This window comes from Lactuca serriola, chromosome 7 (assembly GCF_051521515.1).
Source record: "Lactuca serriola cultivar US96UC23 chromosome 7, Lser_US96UC23_V15, whole genome shotgun sequence".
NCBI lineage: Eukaryota > Viridiplantae > Streptophyta > Magnoliopsida > Asterales > Asteraceae > Lactuca > Lactuca serriola.
The window spans coordinates 46543595-46562717 of NC_136414.1; the positions used below are offsets into that span (position 1 = coordinate 46543595).

Consider the following 19123-nt stretch of genomic DNA (forward strand, 5'->3'; position numbering starts at 1 on the left):
TAAATCTATATCTCGTTCGGGATGGTAATCCCATGGTTTTGAATCTATATCTTGTTCGGGATGGTAATACCATGGTTTTGAATCTATATCTTGTTCGGGATGGTAATCCCATGGTTTTGAATGTATATCTTGTTCGGGATGGTAATCCCATGGTTTTGAATCTATATCTTGTTCGGGATGGTAATCCCATGGTTTTGAATTTATATCTTGTTCGGGATAGTAATCCCATGGTTTTGAACTATATCTTGTACGGGATGATAATCCCATGGCTTTATCCATCTATCTTATATCTAGTTTCGGGATAGTGATCCCATGGTTTTATCAAACTATCTTGTAACTAGTTCGGGATGTTAGTCCCAAGGTTTTCAAACTACTTTCTATCTACTATTCGTGTATATTATGGTATTTCATATCTTATTCGGGATAGTAATCCTATGATTTTCAATATATAGTTTTGTGTATTAAACTATACTCTGTGTTATTCAATCAATCTTGTATTTAGGAAAATATGGGATTTTCCTGGGATTAACTTATAACACGTAGTTGAACTGTAACGAAAGATAACCAAACTAACTTTACATAAGAAAATATGGGATTTTCTTGGATAACAAACCTTTTCGGAAAACTAAAGGAAACCGATACATTTTCATAAAACAAAACCGCTTATGAACTCACTAGCTTTATGCTGATTTTCAAACTGCTTGTATTCTCAGGTCCGAGTTAGACAGGTACCCGATGATCTCTTTTGGTGAAGACAGAGTGCGTGGAAGACTCGTCTCGTTTTATTCATATGATATATGTATAACTTTTGTACAATTTACTTTTGAACCAAATGTAAACTTTCATATATATATATATATATATATATATATATATATATATATATATATATATATGTAATGTAATGGTTGTTTACTGTGATTACTATGTACATTGGATTTGATACACAACTTGGAGTCAACCCCAGAAATGTTTCCGCCTTTGATTTTCGGGGTGTGACAATTGGGTTCTTCAGTCACTTCCTAACTCATATAGTAAGTTCGTAAGAGAGTAATATATGATGAACCGCGACGTGACCCTTATAGATCTCACCTATATGCTTATTGCTGCTGAATCAACAATGATTTGGCGCAATAGAAAAGCAAAGTTGATCGTTGAATCTGCCTTCAAGACCTCTATGGATATAAACAATGGCAACGAAGGCCATGCTATGTTCGAAAAGTTTGATCGTAAGAGAAAGGCAATGTCTGAAGTAGTTCCATGTCATGTTCCAAAAGAGTCAATTTGCTTTTATTGCCAAGAGAAAGGGCATTGGAGACGAAGCTGCCCCATTTACCTAAGAGATCTAAGAGATGGGAGAGTCAAAATGTATGGCTCTAATTTAGGTAAAATCCATTGACTAACTCTTTTAAGCTTCATTCTAGATTCTGAATACATAATGTGATAAGATTACAATTGATGTTTTGTAGGATCGAAGAAAAGAAATGAAGCTTAAGGGAAGAAGTGAGCAAAGTCTAACCGTGAAGGAATGGATTTCGATCGCATTTCTCAAAGATTAGATTCTTGAGCTACTACTTAGAGTTAGAATTAGATTGCTAAGAAATATGTATTAGCATAATTTTTCAATGAATTGCATTGTAAGGACAAAATTTTTCCGCAATAAAATAAATTTTGATTTTATATTATTTATTTATCCTTGCAGTGGCGTATATGAAAAATTGATGTTTGAATGTGTCTAATATTAGCAATAATGGATTTGGTTCTTATTATGTTATTTATGGAAAGTCGAGAGTTTACCAAATAGGGAGAGTTTCTCATCGCCCAAGTTTCAATTAGACAGAAACTTGGAATCATGCAACTTGGTTGCACGATGAATGAGAAATTTCATATTTGGAAATTAGACTAATTCATTGACAAAATGTCAAGTGATGGACTAGGAGATCGAGTACACAAAGTTGCGTATTGATCAAGTCCACCATAAGAGTAACAAGATATTCGTCATGATTTACTAAAGGTTTAGTAAATATGATTATACTTACAAGATTAAGTGTAATTCTGAATTGATTAAAGGGTTTAGATCAATAGCAGAACGAATAAGAAGAATCAAGTAGGTAGAAAGATAAAAGTTTCTCTATTCTAAGAAGAAGGGAGAGTACCTTTTATGCTTTATGATAGGTCTTAATGATTAAGAACCATATCTCATTTGATCCTCTAAGTAAGTCTTAGTACAATTGTATGTTTAAGAAGAGGAATCAAGGATTGAAGAAATGGTTAAATCAAGAAGTCAATCATACTTCGTTCCAAAACAAGTCTTAGATTTAAGATTGTGATATTGAGTGATAAGTATTAAGAAGGTTTATAACATTCATCAAATGTGGAAAGTTGTGATGTCTTGGACCAACTAGGACCAATTTATGAAGTGTTTGATAAAAACTACATTAACTCTTGAATATTTGTCAAGAAATGTTTATTGACAAGAGAATCTTATATGTCAAGGAGTCAGTGGGAGTCTTAATGGTCTTGAAAGGTTTCAAGAACAAATCAAATAAACCTTATCGATCATCACTAGCACACGAGTTGAGGTTTACAACCTATCGTGTTGACATTATTTTGTTTATGTGCCAATCCAATCGAGTTAATTATGCATGTGAGTCCTATGAGTTCTCATTTGAATGCATAAAAGGCAAGGACCTTGATCAATGGAAAGTACATTGATAAGAAAAGGTGAGCTGCTTAACTACTTGGAAGACATGGTGGGCAACTGTGCTACCATAAAGGCAAGAAATCGAGATCAAGAAAGTTCGATCCATATGAGTTTGAATTTGTTGTAAACTTTGGTTTTAACAAATTCACATGGATAGGAACACATACACCGTTTAAATCTAAGTGTCATAAGATTTCCTCCTTCATGAAAATGATTGTGAGGAAATGCTTTCACTAAGAAAGATTTTAAGAAGATAGTGATTGTAAAATTGCATTCTCGAATTCGATTATGGTTACGGTATCCCTTTCCATAATTTGAATTGTGAGGTTTGGCAATTAGTCTTAATTGTTTAAGACACACATATGAGCTATCTAAGGCAAAGGTGTATAAGTTTTAGAAGCCTTGATAAAAGATTATCAAAGCACTAAGTATTAGAAACATGAACTTAAGAAATTCAATAAGTATTGTTTTTCTGAAAGTTAAGATGTTTATGAAATACATGTCGAAGCTAGTGGGAGCATAAGTGTTATGTTTTATAATAATCATCATGATAGTGGGAGCATAAATGTTATGATTGTATGATTATTAAGGCACGTATTGCAAGTTGGCAATATTAATTATAGAAAACAAGAGTTATACCTTGCAAAGTAGTAAGGGTTATAAAGTTTTTTTTGCTATAATTAAGGGAGAGAATGTTATGCTTCATTTCAAATCTAAAGGATTAGGTTGAGAAATGTTAATAAATTTAGTCAAAGGTACATAGTGTGTTCTTAAAATTTCGATTATGATTATGACATTCCTCTTCACAATTCGAATTTTGAGAACATAGCAAATAAAACATTATGCGTCGTGTCCCATACGCTTTGGGTATAGGATCGATTGCAAATGCTTTAATGTTTGATCATTCTAAAATTTTCCAAATGTATAGCGCATTTAGAGGGAAAAGGGACTAGAATCGGTTTTGACTAAAATAATTAAACAACTATCAAAGGACAATCCAAAGTTCGACGAGGATTGGTCGCTTGTGAGTAGTTGGAAGTATTGTATTGGAAAATATGGAAATGTTTCCATATTGGATGGACCATATCGACATTATTATGAATAGATAAGATTCTATTAAGAATGAGTTGTCATATGGAAAATATGGAAACGTGTCCATATATGGAATTGAATATTGAAAATATATGACTAGATTAGCAACTTTTATGCAAAAGGATGTTCAAAGGAATGTACTTTGAGTGAGAGACATCATAGGAATTGTATTGTAACAATATCCGATAGAGAACTTTGTAATATCATTGGCAATAGTCTTTGTGACTTTGGTGCAGTGATATTACGAAAGGATCATTGCATAAATGGTTAGAATCTAGCATATTCTATAAGTAGCAAGAATTTGATATTCTTTCACTTATGAAAAATGATTTGGAGTTGTGAAATGAGAATGATTGGGAATGTGCTCAATTTGGTCTATTTCACAAAGTAAGAATCATAGGTAAACATTGTGTGCATGCTAGGAGCATGGGACAAGTGTAATAATTCAAGTAAGAAGTTGATTACCCGAAACGACAAATAATGAGTAATCGATATGGTGATAAATAAAATGTGTTTTATTTATGCTCAAAGGTTTGAGGCCATATGGGATTAGTATTATTCTTGTGTTTCACTTTGCATGTTTTGACTTCCTGAATAATTTAATTGGTTAAGAACAGTCAAATTATTCGAACGGGCCACAGTCGTTCATATGTTGGAAGTAGATATGAATGAAGACTGTCATGAATTGGTGTGTGGATTGTCTATAAGGTATTAGACATAAGCAAATGTTTGCTGCAACATTCATGAGTGCTTATGAATATGATTTGAGCATTGGATTAAACCCACGCTCACTTGGATCACTCCATGAATTGTATCACGAGTGATTGGTGAGACGATAACATCTTATATTCTTGAAACCGAGATGTGTGAGTTGTATCTTGCAAATCGGTTGCACATTGATAATATGTAAACGCACTAGTAACTTGGTGTTATAAAACATATTATTGTGTGTGATTTGGTGAGTGAGTGCAAGCAAGCATTGTATCAATGTTTATCCGTTCCTTTTATCCAAAGTAGGATAGAAGCGATATCTTTGGGCCCCTCGATGATTTAGTGATGACAAACGTAAATGCTCGACCAGGCTAGGGCTAATTTGATTTGTTCAATTAGTCAGTCGTCATAAATCGGAAATCGAGATATAGTACAAAGAGAATGATTTGAAATCATGTCTCATACGATATCTAGAATGGAGGAATATATGATCCCTTATCTAAGGACACGCGTATTTGATACGATCAGAGTTGACAGCGGCTTTGGAAAGCTACGATTGCAGATCAGGATCTGAAGTCATACGCATAATAGTTATTAGACTTATCCAAGTGGGAGACTGTTGGATTAGTGTCTAAGTCCATAACTATTTTGGTATGTACTTGACCCGATGGTGCATGGTCCTTTTGGGTTGCCTTCACCAAAGCAACTTGATAGGATGAATTATGGAGAGAAAGGATTAAATATGATTTATTAATATATTATGGGAATAATATATTAAAGGAGAAATCATATTGTTTAATTAATATTAGTCAATAATTAATTGGTAATTAGTTTTGTGACTAAAAGAGATTAATTAAACTTAAGGGACTGGAATTGTAATTATAAGATAATTGCAATTTGGGCCATGGATTGCCTTATATTATAAGGTGGATGAATTCTATGGGGGGAAGCCCATATGAAATCGTCCAAGGCCTTATGGAAAGGGCTCCATGGGTTGCTTAGGGCTTAAGCATCCAAATTAGGGTTTCCTTGTTAGATAACCCTAATTGCCTCACTATATATAGATCCCTTAAGGACCAAAAACGTGGACAAGTATCTTGCTAGGGTTTTCACACGGTTTTGGCAGCCTCCATCCTCTCTCCTCTTCATCCTCTTGCTTATGGTGTTTGTGAACCATTAGAGGAGTGACACTTGTGACTCTAAGCCTTCCAAAGTCAATTCAAGGAGGAATTGTGATTGTTATTACTACATAACAATCAAGGTAATATTATAAACCTATTCTCATGCTAATATGATTATTTGAATGCTAGAATTAGGGTTTATAGTCTTGGATAACTTGCATGTACAATAAAGAAACCTAGATCTAAGCATTAGGGTTTGTATGAGCACATAGGATGTTCTTAGGACCAAAACCCATCAAAAAAATGGTCTATGAATCTAGAAAAATGTAAAACATGCTTTCTTACTGAAGTTACAAAATAGCCATTTCCTAATGTTACTAGAAAATCAACTATTTTGGAACTTGTACACAGTGATTTGTGTGATTTCCACTATACTTCTTCCTTGGGAAAAAAAGTATATGGTTACATTCATTGATTATTATACTCGGTTTTGCTATGTGTATTTGATTAATGCTAAAAATAAAGCATTGGAAAAGTTCAAAAGTATACAAAACCGAGGTGAATTTGCAATTGGATAATCCGATTAAATGTATTAGAACCGATCGGGGAGGTGAATATATGGGATCACATATACTTCCAATCAATGGGTATCATTTGTGAAACCACAAGAACATACTCGCCCAATAAAACGAAATTGCCAAACGTAAAAATTGATTTTTAGAAGAAATGGTTAACTCAATGCTTTCTTATTCAGGATTGACTAAAGAATTCTAGGGAGAGGCCATGTTAACATCCTGCTATTTTCTAAACAAAATTCTAAATAAAAATAAAAAAAAACAATCCCATATGAACTTTGGTTCTAGAAAAAAACGAATTTGAACTAATTTTGGGTTTAGGGATGTCGGGTAGTTGTAAAACTCACCGAGCCCAAAAGAAATTTTTTTGGTAGAACATGGAATAAATTGAATTTTCATTAGATGTGTTGAAAATTATAAAGCATATAATAGAGTCTAATGATTCGATACCAATTAACATAATTATTGACTCACGGAATGCTATTTTTGATTAGATGTATTTTTCATTGATTAAAAGGACTAAGTTTCTGACTTTTGGCACTAATGAATGTAAAATCTATAAAGGCGAGATGGTGTTGCTATACCTGAAACACAAGAGCTTTGTAGAAGCAAAAGAGGTCGAATTACGAAAGATTTCGGTTCCGACTTCCAACTATATTTGGTGGAAGGTTCAAGGGATGAAATTGGTCTTGAATACTCTTATTGTTATAGTAATGAGGATGATCCTAAGACATTGTTAAGAGGTCATGGAGTTTCGATATATTATCTTTTGGAAAGAAGTGATTGATGATGAAATATCGTTAATTCTGGAGAACAACACTTGGGTGTTGTCTAATCTGCCTCTAGGTTCTAAACCTGTTGGTTTCAAATGGATTTCAAAAGGAAAATGAATGTTAATGAGACTATTGACAAGTACAAACCCGGTTGGTCATTCATGGTTTTAGGAAAAAAAATGCTGATGTTGACTATTTTAATACTTACGCTCTGGTTGCACGTATTTATACTATTAGGCTGTCGATTGACTTGACAAGTATTCACAATCTGATTATCCGTAAAAAGGATGTTAAAGCATTCTTCTTAAATGTTGAACTTGATGAAGAAGTTTACATGAAACAACCATAAGGTTTCGTTATGCACGGTAAAGAGCATAGGATATGTAATTGGTTAAATCTTTGTATGGGTTCAAACAAGCACCCAAAAAATGGAATTAAAAGTTTGATAAGGTTATTTTGTGCTTTGGTTTTAATTTAAACCAATGTGACAAATGTTTTTATAGTAGATTTAATGATGCTACTGGTGTTCGAGTGATCATTTGCGTATGTGTAGACGAGATGCTAATTTTTAGTACTAACCAAAGATAAAATAGATGAAGTAAAGGAATTGTTGTCATCTAAATTCTCCATGAAAGACTTGGGAGAGGCTAATGTAATTTTTTGCATATGGATTAAATGGGTGAACAGGGGCTTGGTGATGACTCAAAGTCATCATGTTGAGAAAATTCTCAAACAATTCAATTTTAGTGATTGTTCTCCTGTGAGCACTCCCATAGATTCTAGTGTGAAATTAATACATAACACGGGAATTCTTATTTCATAATTAGACTACTCTAAGGTTATTGTTAGCTTGATGCATGCAATGAAAATTACTAAGATTTACATTGTTGTTTGTGGAAAAGTTGAGCAGGTAGACTAGTAATCCTAGTGCTCATCATTGGCAAGCAGTTAATAGAGTGTTCAAGTATCTTAAAGGGACCAAGGGTTGAGTTACTTGGGAAGTCTTTCGGTTTTAGAAGGTCATTCAGACACAAGTTGGATAACCAACATGTAGGACCATTCCTCAACTACTGGTTGGGTATCATTGCTTGGGGGAGGTGCCATTTCCTAGGCTTCCAAGAAGCAAACTTGCATTAAAAAGTTGACAATGGAATATAAGTTTTTTGCGTTACTTGCTATTGGTGAAGAAGTAAAGTGGCTAAAGAATTTAGTCTATGAGATTCCTTTGTGGTTAAATCCAATAGCACCCATCTCTATCCTTTGTGATAGCGCAACCTCCTTGGATAAGGCATACAACCAAGTTTATAATGGCAAGTCTAGACACTTAGGTGTTAGACACAATATGATCAGAGAAATAATCATGAATGGCATGATTTCGGCTGAGTTTTGAAATCATAACAAAACTTGGCAAATCACTTGACGGAAGGTCGACTGACAAGAGACTTGGTGCACAAGTCTATTATATGTGGGATGGGAATAAAGTCCATTTAATTCTGTAATGGTGAGACACCTAATTCCTTTTTAATATGATATTAAGATTTGTATTTAATGTGGAAACCTCACACTTATAGATTGGAACACATAAAGTATGTATCCCGGGTTTGTGTTTAGTTCTGAAGTTGACCATGTTGAAGTTTAACTTCTTATTAATTCTTTTGATAAAATGTATGTGTAGATACATGAAGTAAAGGAATTACCTATGTGATTGTGAAGTGTAGCCGCATTTCAGGAGGTTGGGAACTTGGCCTTGATACAATCACGAGAGGATTAGGATACACAACTTTATAACAGTTTCAAGTTGTATCTTGCTAGATAGTTCAATAACTAGTATGTATTTTACTTTTAGGTATTCATTTCGGTTGAAGAATTCAATTCTTGGAACACCTTGATTCTCGATTATTTGAATTGTTTGCTACTAAGATGGGAATTCAATCATTTCGACATTTTCATGTATGTATTGGTTTAGTTTGTTTAGATAATTTTATGTCGGTTCATGGGTTACACTAAAATAGGGGAGGATTGTTGGAGATTTTAGTGTCACCATACATTTTTTGTAATTAGAACTAATATGTGAGCTAAGGGTCTTATTATATGTACTCTATATTATATGTTTGGTGAATGTGGGGTGCATATATATATATATATATATATATATATATATATATATATATATATAAGATCACAGTATAAGTCGGTACGCAGGGGCCAAGGGGATTGCACCCCAGTGCAGGGTCCTAGTGGAAGCCCCCCTAGCAGGGTCCAAGGGCAGAGCCCCTAGTGGTGGTAAGATTGACAAATCTTTTTAGTTTTGGAAATCATTAATTAAGCCATTATATCCTTGATTCTTTTAACCAATTTAGAAGGTGGAGACCCTAATCCGTCAAAGCATAAATGCGACTCCTCTATTGAGTCGTCATTAGACTCTTTTTAGTTCACTTTCTTCTACATGATCACATAATTCTTTAGCAATTTGACTTACGTTTCGTGAGTGTCCCTTTTGATTTCTCTAGATTGAATTTCTTGTAACCCGGGAATAGGATAAGAATATCAGTTCCAAAAGCGAACTCATGTGATCCATTGGAAATCCGGTTCTCCACGATCACGTTAATATACCCCCAATAAAGCTTTGTTGGGTCATGGTATGGTACCGAAGGCAGAAGAACGGTTTGGCTCATTGTTATCAAATTCTTTCCAAGTTACTGAAACATATCGAAGCTTCGACATGTTTCAGTTTTGTCTGTGCATTCTTGGAGGATAATTAGAATTTCTCTTAAAGTATGCCATGGATACATTGGCTCAACCATGAAATATAGGTCAACGACACTATAAATATATCTCATTGATTGTAACCCTAGATATAACATGATACATAGCACACACAATGAATATGTGAACCATGTAACATGAGTGTAGTAAATACAAGCTTTGTATAACATTTAGAAATAAAGAAATAATCTTGATAGTTTTGGATATGGACATAGATTAGTAGACCATCAATTGAACCATATTAAATCCTTGTGTTGTTAGTTCTTGCATTCTATTATTGTGATAATTCTTCGAGTTTAGTCCCCGTTATTCATTAACAATTGGTATCAGAACTAAGAACTATGAATGAAGACAAAAAGATTAATATCGATAAATTTGAAGATCATGATTTTGAATTCTATAAAATGAAGAAGATTATCTCTACCGGAAGAAGTTACATCTACCTTGTTCCGAAGGAAACCAAAAGCGATGAAGCTGCAAGTTTGACATTTGTTAGATGGGTTGGCTCTTATTATCGTTGGGTTCTTGTTGGCAAAGAACGTTGTTGATCTCAATCATTGATGCGTCAAAAATAGATCTTAAATCCCTTTTATTATTTCGCCAATTATACTACCCGAATCTTTTATTAAATCCAATACGATACATTGACTATCAAATAAAGAGAGGTCAGAGACAAGACAGACGGGAGGCAGGACCCATTCGGTATATGACATTTCAAAGAAAACAAACAATTCACTAACATAAACACATATTACAGTGTTTCAAACAGATGTAAAATCGGTCTTAAACAAAAATTAATACAAAAAAGAAAATGGAACTTGCTCCCGGCCAGGTTGCTTAGCCGACCATCTTTGTTTTTGATGAACGTTGAGTGTTGAAGAGATGAATTGAATGTGGTGGATCAAGGGTTTATTTAAAGGTTGATATGAGGGGTTGAGTTTCATTTTTTTGGTGATGTGGGATAAATAATTATTGAAATTATAATGAGGTTAGGATGGTTTAAGGCATGGACGGATCTTCTTAAGGGCTAGGGGGTTGTGGCCCCCTCTGTTTTTTTTAAACTAGTCCATATACTATTAAAAAATTTACATATTTGGCCTACAATTAAAAAAATTGATTGTGGCCCCCCTGTATTCCAATTTTTATACATCTTATACTTTCGCCCCCAACTCAAAGGTTCAACTCCGTAAGGGCTGCCTGTTGAACAAATGAAAAAGACGTGTGTAGTTCCGTGAGTGTAAGTAAATAGGAAGGTCAAGTTTTGGGAACATCACTTTAAGAAATACGTGGGGTGGAAGGCTAATAAGCATCTTGTGAGTGAAGGGCTTAAGTAATATTGAAACTTGAAAGCAAAATCATGGGACGGTGGTTTTAATTCGGAAAATAATGGTTTTTAAATAGCTTGGTGGTCAAAGTTTTGTATGATTAAGGATGTGGAAAGTAAGTCTTTTAAACATACAACCAATTTGCGATGGTTTTGATCGCATGAGATTTTTGAGATGGCATGCATGAGGTTGATTTCCGTCAAGCCTGGACACATTGGGCGTGTCCGGCATGGAGCGTTTGGGAGCATTTGAGAGCTAATAGCATCTAGCGTTTGACAAAACGCTCGGTTCTGAATAGAAAACTCCGTTCGACACTACAAGCTTCTAGCGTTTAGTTTAAACAAAACGCTCCAAATCCAAATGCTACTTCATGTATAGTTTAACAAAAACGCTACAAGCTACAAACTACCCACTATCCGCTACAAGCCACTCGCTACCGGTTAATTTTGCCGAACACTCCCATTATCTTTCACGCTGTTTTCGGACAATGATAACAACAAAATAAGAAAAAAAAAGCAAAACACCAATTTTGTAGTAGGTATTTTTTTCTTCCTTCCACACCAATTTGAATCACTTCAACTGGAACACCGGAACGTAAAATATCACCAAAACACTAAGACATTGTCAATTTGTTAAACAATACCTTTTTTGTCCATCACTTCGTTTTCCCACATGCGAGCATGTTGTCACGATCGAGATTCTAGACTCTTCCGGAGCACTCAAGAAAATGGGAGAACTTACAAGTATAGCACATTAGACCCTGGAATGTCCTAGATTTCTCGAGGACATCAAAGAATGGCTTAGAACATTTCATGAAGACTTGTAAATATATGTAACTTGGTAGAATATTCTAGATTAGTCAAGAATATAGGACTAATGTAGTAATATCTAGAAACTTCCCATGAGGGGGAAGGACAAGTATAAATAGGGAGGAGCTCATTTGCTCCAAACCATTAGAAGTTCTCTTGTATTCTCTCGTTCTCTCTAATAGAAGTTCTCTTTCGTTTGTAGAAACTTTGAAGCCATTATTCTCTTGCTTACTTAGTCGTTTATACATCCAAAGGAAGCATCGTAGCCTGACTTAGTCGAAGTTACACTAAGTGGCACACGGTGATTGTGTTGTCCCGTGACACGTGGTATGAGAGCCAGGTTCGTACAAGCAAGAGATCATGACTACGGAAGCAGGAAGTAGCGAAGTAGCTAACCTACCCCCTGTTGTCGAAGAGAGAGGAAGAAAGTCCAAGAAGAGGGACCAATCGATAGATGCCTTGGCAAGCTTAGAAACCAAGCTTACCAGGACAGAGATCAACGTCGGGGAGATCCTCGAATGGAAGGATACCATCGATCAGTTCGTTGCGGAGATAAGTGACACGAGTGATGGATTGAAGGAGACCATCGGTGTCATCAAGGAAGAAGTCCACGGATTTGTCAACACCTTGCGGAATGAGTTTCGCGAAAAGATAAGCGCTTTAGAAGATTAAGTGAAGCTATGCAAAGCAGCGATAGCCGGAGGATCTGTCACGAAGATGACGCCACACACAGAAGCACCTAAGCCCTCGAAATATGGAGGTAAGCGTGATCCTAAACTACTAGAAGAATTTTTCTGGTCCCTAGAATGTTATTTTAATGCCGTCGGAGTAAAGGACGACAAGTACAAAATAGACACGGTTGTTCTTTATTTGAATGAAAACGCGGCACTATGGTGGAGGCGGAAGCATGGTGACATTGAAAAGGGCTTGTATGTCATAGACACGTGGGACGAGTTTAAGAGACAACTCAAGAAACAATTTTGTCCCCATAATGCTGAAGACGTTGCCATGAAGAAACTCCGAGGATTGAAACATGTCGGGTCTATCAAAGATTACGTAGCAGAGTTCACCGCCTTGATGTTGGAGTTACCCGACTTATAGGAGAAAGACAAGTTATTTTACTTCCAAGATGGACTACAATCTTAGGCTTACAACGAGCTCAAGAGGAGGAACGTCCAAGATGTTGACGAAGCTATAGCAGTAGCGAAAGACCTTATGGACTTCCGAAGAGACACCCCGATTAGGAAACCTAGTGGGGGAGAGAGACCGACAACTAGGCCGCAACAGAAGGATGATAAACCCGCTGGAAGACCATCAACTTTCAAGGGGAAGGCGATTGAAGGGGGACCTCGAAGGGAAGTCAAGTGCTACTTATGTGACGGCCCTCACCTAATCAAAGATTGTCCCAAGAAGAAAAGCTTCAATGCGATGGTCTTCGAAGAAGAAAAGGAAGAGAGAGACGAGGCACAACTAGGCTCAATGCAACGTCTCAATTCGGTGGCAAAAGAAGAGCCCCACTCGAAGAAGGAAAGAGGATTCATGTTTGTGGAAGTTAGTATAAATGAGAAAGTCACTAAAGCCTTAGTAGACACAGGTGCGTCCCATAATTTCCTTTCTAAAAATGAAGCTGAAAAGATGAACATTCAATACACCAAAGAAATAGGCTGGTTGAAAGCTGTCAACTCTCCTTCCGAGCCTATTCTTGGAGTCGCTTATGGGGTAGTTATCGAGATCGGAGGATGGAAGGTTCCTATCGATCTAACGGTAATACCCATGGATGATTATTGCATGGTCTTGGGGATGGAGTTCTTCGACCAGGTACGCCCTTTCTCGTTCGAAGATCAAACCATGCGTATCACCAAGGGTTCAACGATACACATCGTACCCTTGGAAAGAAGCAAAACAGAGTCCCGAATCTTGTCGGCCATGCAACTCAACAAGGGACTAAAGAAGGGAGAACTGACATACTTAGCAGCGTTAAAAGAAGAAACCACCCCTCTAAACGAAAAGATGCCAGAGATAGTGAAAAAAGTACTAGAAGATTTCAAAGACGTGATGCCGCCAGAGTTACCAAAGAAGTTACCACCGAGAAGGGAAGTGGATCACGAGATAGAACTCGAGCCCAGAGCTAAGCCACCCGCGATGTGTCCTTATAGAATGGCTCCACCAGAATTGGAAGAGCTAAGAAGACAATTAAAAGAGCTACTAGATTCCGGATTTATCCGCCCCTCAAAAGCCCCATTCGGCGCCCCAGTCTTGTTCCAGAAGAAACATGACGGAAGTCTAAGAATGTGCATAGACTACCGGGCCCTAAACAAAGTAACGATAAAGAACAAGTACCTGATCCCACTGGTAGCTGATCTATTTGATCGACTCGGGAGAGCACAATGGTTCACAAAGCTGGACTTAAGGTTGGGATATTGGCAAGTACGCATAGCAGCAGGGGATGAACCAAAGACGACGTGTGTGACCAGGTATGGCTCCTACGAATTCGTAGTCATGCCTTTTGGATTGACGAATGCCCCTGCCACATTCTGCACTTTAATGAATAAGATATTCCACCCATTCTTGGACAAATTCGTAGTGGTGTACTTAGACGACATAGTAGTTTACTCTGAGTCGTTAGGAGAGCACGTTGAACAATTGCGGTTAGTCTTCCAAACACTCAGGGAAAACCAATTATACATAAAGATAGAAAAGTGCTCCTTTGCCCAACCAGAAGTAACGTTCCTAGGGCATAGGATCGTTGATGGGAAGATCCATATGGATAGCAACAAGATACGAGCAATCCAAGAATGGGAGCCACCAAAGAACATTTCTGAACTACGATCGTTCCTAGGCCTTATAAACTACTATCGAAGATTCATATCCGGATACTCAGCTAAAGCCACTCCCCTCACCAACCTTCTAAAAAAGAAAGTTTCGTGGGAATGGACTGAGAAGTGTCAGATGACGTTTGATCTTCTAAAGAAAGCTGTCACGGAGGAACCGGTCTTAAAGCTACCAGACTACACGAAACCATTCAAGGTGCAAACGGATGCGTCAGACTTCGCGATTGGAGGAGTGTTATTACAAGATGACCATCCAGTGGCCTACGAAAGCCGGAAATTAAATGATACAGCACGGAGATACCCGGTACATGACAAAGAAATGAAAACAATCATACATTGCCTCCGGGTATGGAGACACTATTTGCTTGGGAGTCGATTCGTTATCCAAACCGACAATGTGGCAACTAGTTACTTCCAAAATCAGAAGAAGATAAGTCCTAAGCAAGCTCGTTGGCAAGATTTCTTAGCAAAATTTGATTATGTCATGGAATATAAGCCGGGGAAAACCAATGTAATTGCGGATGCCCTGAGTCGAAAGGCTGAACTAGCAACCCTCTCTCGAGTAACATGCGATTTTGCTGAACGGATCAAAGAAGGGCTAAATCACGATCCGTTAACGAAGAACTTAATGGAAATGGCAAGAGAAGGCAGGACCAGAAAATTTTGGGTCGAAAGCGGATTATTATTCACGGTCGGCAATCGAATCTATGTCCCAAGATGGAACAACTTGAGAAGAGAAATCCTAAAGGAATGTCATGATTCCAAATGGGCTGGACATCTAGTTACTCATCGTACGAAAACAATCATAGAACGATCCTATTATTGGCCCAAGATGCGAAGTGACATAGACGCGTATGTAAGGACTTGCCTTATTTGTCAATAAGATAAGGTCGAACAGGCCAAACCGGCAGGATTATTGGAACCACTACCGATCTCCGAAAGACCATGGGAAAGCATATCGATGGATTTTATTTCAGCATTACCGACGTCCGAAGGGTGCAGATCAATAATGGTGATTGTAGATCGATTCTCCAAATATGGAACTTTTATTCCAGCCCCTCGGGATTGCACAGCTGAAGAAGTAGGGCGACTATTCTTCAAGCGTGTCGTGAAGTATTGGGGACTTCCTCGAAGCATTATAAGTGATAGAGATCCCCGCTTTACAGGGAAGTTTTGGAGGGAGCTATTTAAGCTAATGGGATCAGAACTCCACTTCTCGACTAGTTTCCACCCTCAAACTGATGGCCAAACTGAAAGGGTGAATCACTTGCTCGAGATTTATTTGAGGCACTTTGTCAGTGCAAACCAACGGGATTGGGCCAAGCTAATTGATGTGGCCCAATTTTCATATAACTTACAACAGAGTGAGACTACGGGGAAGAGTCCATTCGAGATTGTAACAGGCCAACAACCATTGACGCCCCAAGAGCTAACAAACGGTTACAAAGGATCAAGCCCACTTGCGTACAAGTTTGTCAAAGGATGGGACGAGGAACTCGACATAGCATAGTCTTACTTACACAAGGCAGCCAAGCGAATGAAGAAATGGGCGGACGAGAAGAGGCAGCCAAGAGAGTTCATAGTAGGGGATGAGGTGATGGTAAAACTCCCACAAAGGATGTTCAAATCCACCCGAAAGGTACACAAAGGCTTAACACGAAGATACGAGGGGCCATACAAAGTTCTCGAAAAGGTTGGGACCCGATCGTACAAGCTAGAATTACCACCCTACTTAAAGATTCATCCAGTATTCCATGTAAGTCTTCTCAAAACTTACAATCGCGATGAAGAAGATCCATCGAGAAGCAAATCACATCGAGCCCCAGTAGCAAACGTGGTCTCATATGACAAGGAGGTGGACGAAATCCTAGCAGATAGAACAGTTCGTAAACGAGGCTTACCCAATTGGACAGAATACTATGTTCGATGGAAGGGACTACCCGATAGTGAGTCTAGTTGGGAACGAGAACAAGATCTGTGGCAGTTCCGAAGCAAGATCGAGGAGTACATATCTAAGACTTGACGAGGTCGTCAAGAACTTAGGTGGGGGAGGGTGTCACGATCGAGATTCTAGACTCTTCCGGAGCACTCAAGAAAATGGGAGAACTTACAAGTATAGCACATTAGACCCTGGAATGTCCTAGATTTCTCTAGGACATCAAAGAATGGTTTAGAACATTTCATGAAGACTTGTAAATATATGTAACTTGGTAGAATATTCTAGATTAGTCAAGAATATAGGACTAATGTAGTAATATCTAGAAACTTCCCATGAGGGGGAAGGACAAGTATAAATAGGGAGGAGCTCATTTGCTCCAAACCATTGGAAGTTCTCTTTCGTTTGTAGAAACTTTGAAGCCATTATTCTCTTGCTTACTTAGTCGTTTATACATCCAAAGGAAGCATCGTAGCCTGACTTAGTCGAAGTTACACTAAGTGGCACACGGTGATTGTGTTGTCCCGTGACAATGTGGTCCTTTTTGTGTTATTTTTTCACTTTTAGCATATGCATGCTTAGTTCAAATAATATGAAAGTAGTGTAGTTTTCAAGTAAAATGAGTTGTTTTGCAATGAAATAAAGGCTAAGAAATTTTATACAAAATCGACCTATCTATTGCTTACAAATTTTCAAAAAGAGAAGACAACGTTTGAACTTATCAAGGCGTTGTTTAACATATGCGAGAAACCTTAGGCAACAAACAAGGTTTTCTTGATTCGACAACTTGTGAACACAAAGATGAAGGAGAGAGGATATGTGACAAATCATGTCAACAAGTTTAATTCAATAATATCAAGATTGATATATGTTGACATTAGGTTAGAATACGAAGTCCAAGAAGTGTTGTTATTGTACTTGCTTCAGGAAAGTTGTTCTGGAATGGTCACCGCGGTGAGTAGTTCATCTAGAACTATGAAACTAACCTTCGAAATAACTTAAGATCTAATCCTTAGGGAAGACATCTGAATGAATAATGTTAGCGAGAGCTCAGACAATATTGTGAGCACGGAAGAGAGGGGAGAAAGTCGAACAAGGTTGGTAACTGTAGAGCTAGGTTGAAATCAAGGAGAAAAGGGCAATAAAAAAGGCAGAAAACACCATATTTGTTGGAAATGAAACAAGAATACACACTTCAAGAATCAACACCCAAAATCTTAAACAGATAAAGGGAATAAGGAAATAAATGTGGCAGAGGATTATGACCAAGATGTGCTTATTTTCTTTTCTATGTTGAGATTTCTATCAAATCCTAGATCATAGATTCAGGTGCTTTAATCCATGAAAGTAATTATAGAGTTGTAATGTGTAATTTCATGCATTACAAAGGCAAGGTTCGACTTGTCGATAATAAAAGCCTCAATATCACCAAAGTTTGGGTGTAACAACTATTCCAAGTAAATAGTTAATTTATGTTTATGATAATTTCAGAATTAAAATGTGGGTTTTCTAGTGGCCACGACGTGGCCATGATCAAAAGAAACGCGTAATGCTGTAACATCCATAAAAATCATGATAAATTTAAACTTTATAAATACAACCCAAAACCATAAAGTGTTTACAAAATAGTTTTCAAAACATTTTTGACATCAGAGTTTCCCCAAAATCATAGAGCATAAATAGAGGATGTGTACGGTCACGCATTCACCTTCCCGCGGTCATCCGAAGTACCTGAAACATAACCCAAAACTGTAAGCCAATGCTTAGTGAGTTCCCCCAAAGTACCAACACATAACCAAATAATATATACAATAAGAAAATGTAATGGGTCCACAACTAAAAGATTGAATTACCCTTGAGCCCACAACATAAGTCTGGCTTGCCCACAGGGCCTACAACTTTTGTCTGGCTTACTTCCTGACCAGATCAGTCATCGAACTAAAATACCATCAAGCCCTCAGTATGGGTCTGGCATACCACCCAGTCCTTTGCTCATACCTGGAATGCTTATGAGCCCTCAGTATGAGTCTAGCATGCCCTACCCGACCCTCATATCATAGCTGGATTACTCCAGGGTTTGTTGGCTACCGCATAGAGCAATACAACCTCAACCCAGCACAATATGTCGAAATAAACAAATAAACATGCAAACGGAATCACATGTAGTCCTACAGGTCTACCAAACTAGCATAATCATGCATATCTATTCTATACGCAACATATAAGTGAATATCAAACCAATGGGCCGGGCTTGGTGCCTTCGACCGGCAAGTACAGTTCACCTCGCAAACTAGACAAAAGCTGATGAAGTCTCGACTCCGAATCTCAGCTCCAACCGCCCCCTTTTCCAGCCAAATGACCAATCTCAATGAAAATCCCAAAATACCCAAAATGCCCTTAAGGTCAAAATTGGTCAAAGTCAAACTGGTCAATCAATTAAGTCAATTGAGTCAACCCATCTGAGTCAATCTAACCGAGTT

The 19123-nt window shown here is 37.4% G+C and overlaps 2 protein-coding genes across 2 annotated transcripts; both read left to right on the forward strand.

Moving 5' to 3' along the window:
• Positions 1–12593: 12593 nt before the first annotated feature.
• On the forward strand, positions 12594–12977 carry LOC145063941 (uncharacterized). The gene has a single exon (XM_079011492.1). The coding sequence runs from the start codon at positions 12594–12596 to the stop codon at positions 12975–12977; it is 384 nt and encodes a 127-aa protein (XP_078867618.1).
• A 3267-nt stretch (positions 12978–16244) lies between these two features.
• On the forward strand, positions 16245–16730 carry LOC145063942 (uncharacterized). The gene has a single exon (XM_079011493.1). It carries the CDS (start codon positions 16245–16247, stop codon positions 16728–16730), a length of 486 nt encoding a protein of 161 aa, XP_078867619.1.
• The last annotated feature ends 2393 nt before the right edge of the window (positions 16731–19123 follow it).

Coding starts and splice junctions, on each gene's coding strand:
- LOC145063942 (XM_079011493.1), top strand. CDS start 16,245: ATGAAGAAATGGGCGGACGAGAAGAGGCAGCCAAGAGAGTTCATAGTA.
- LOC145063941 (XM_079011492.1), top strand. CDS start 12,594: ATGACGCCACACACAGAAGCACCTAAGCCCTCGAAATATGGAGGTAAG.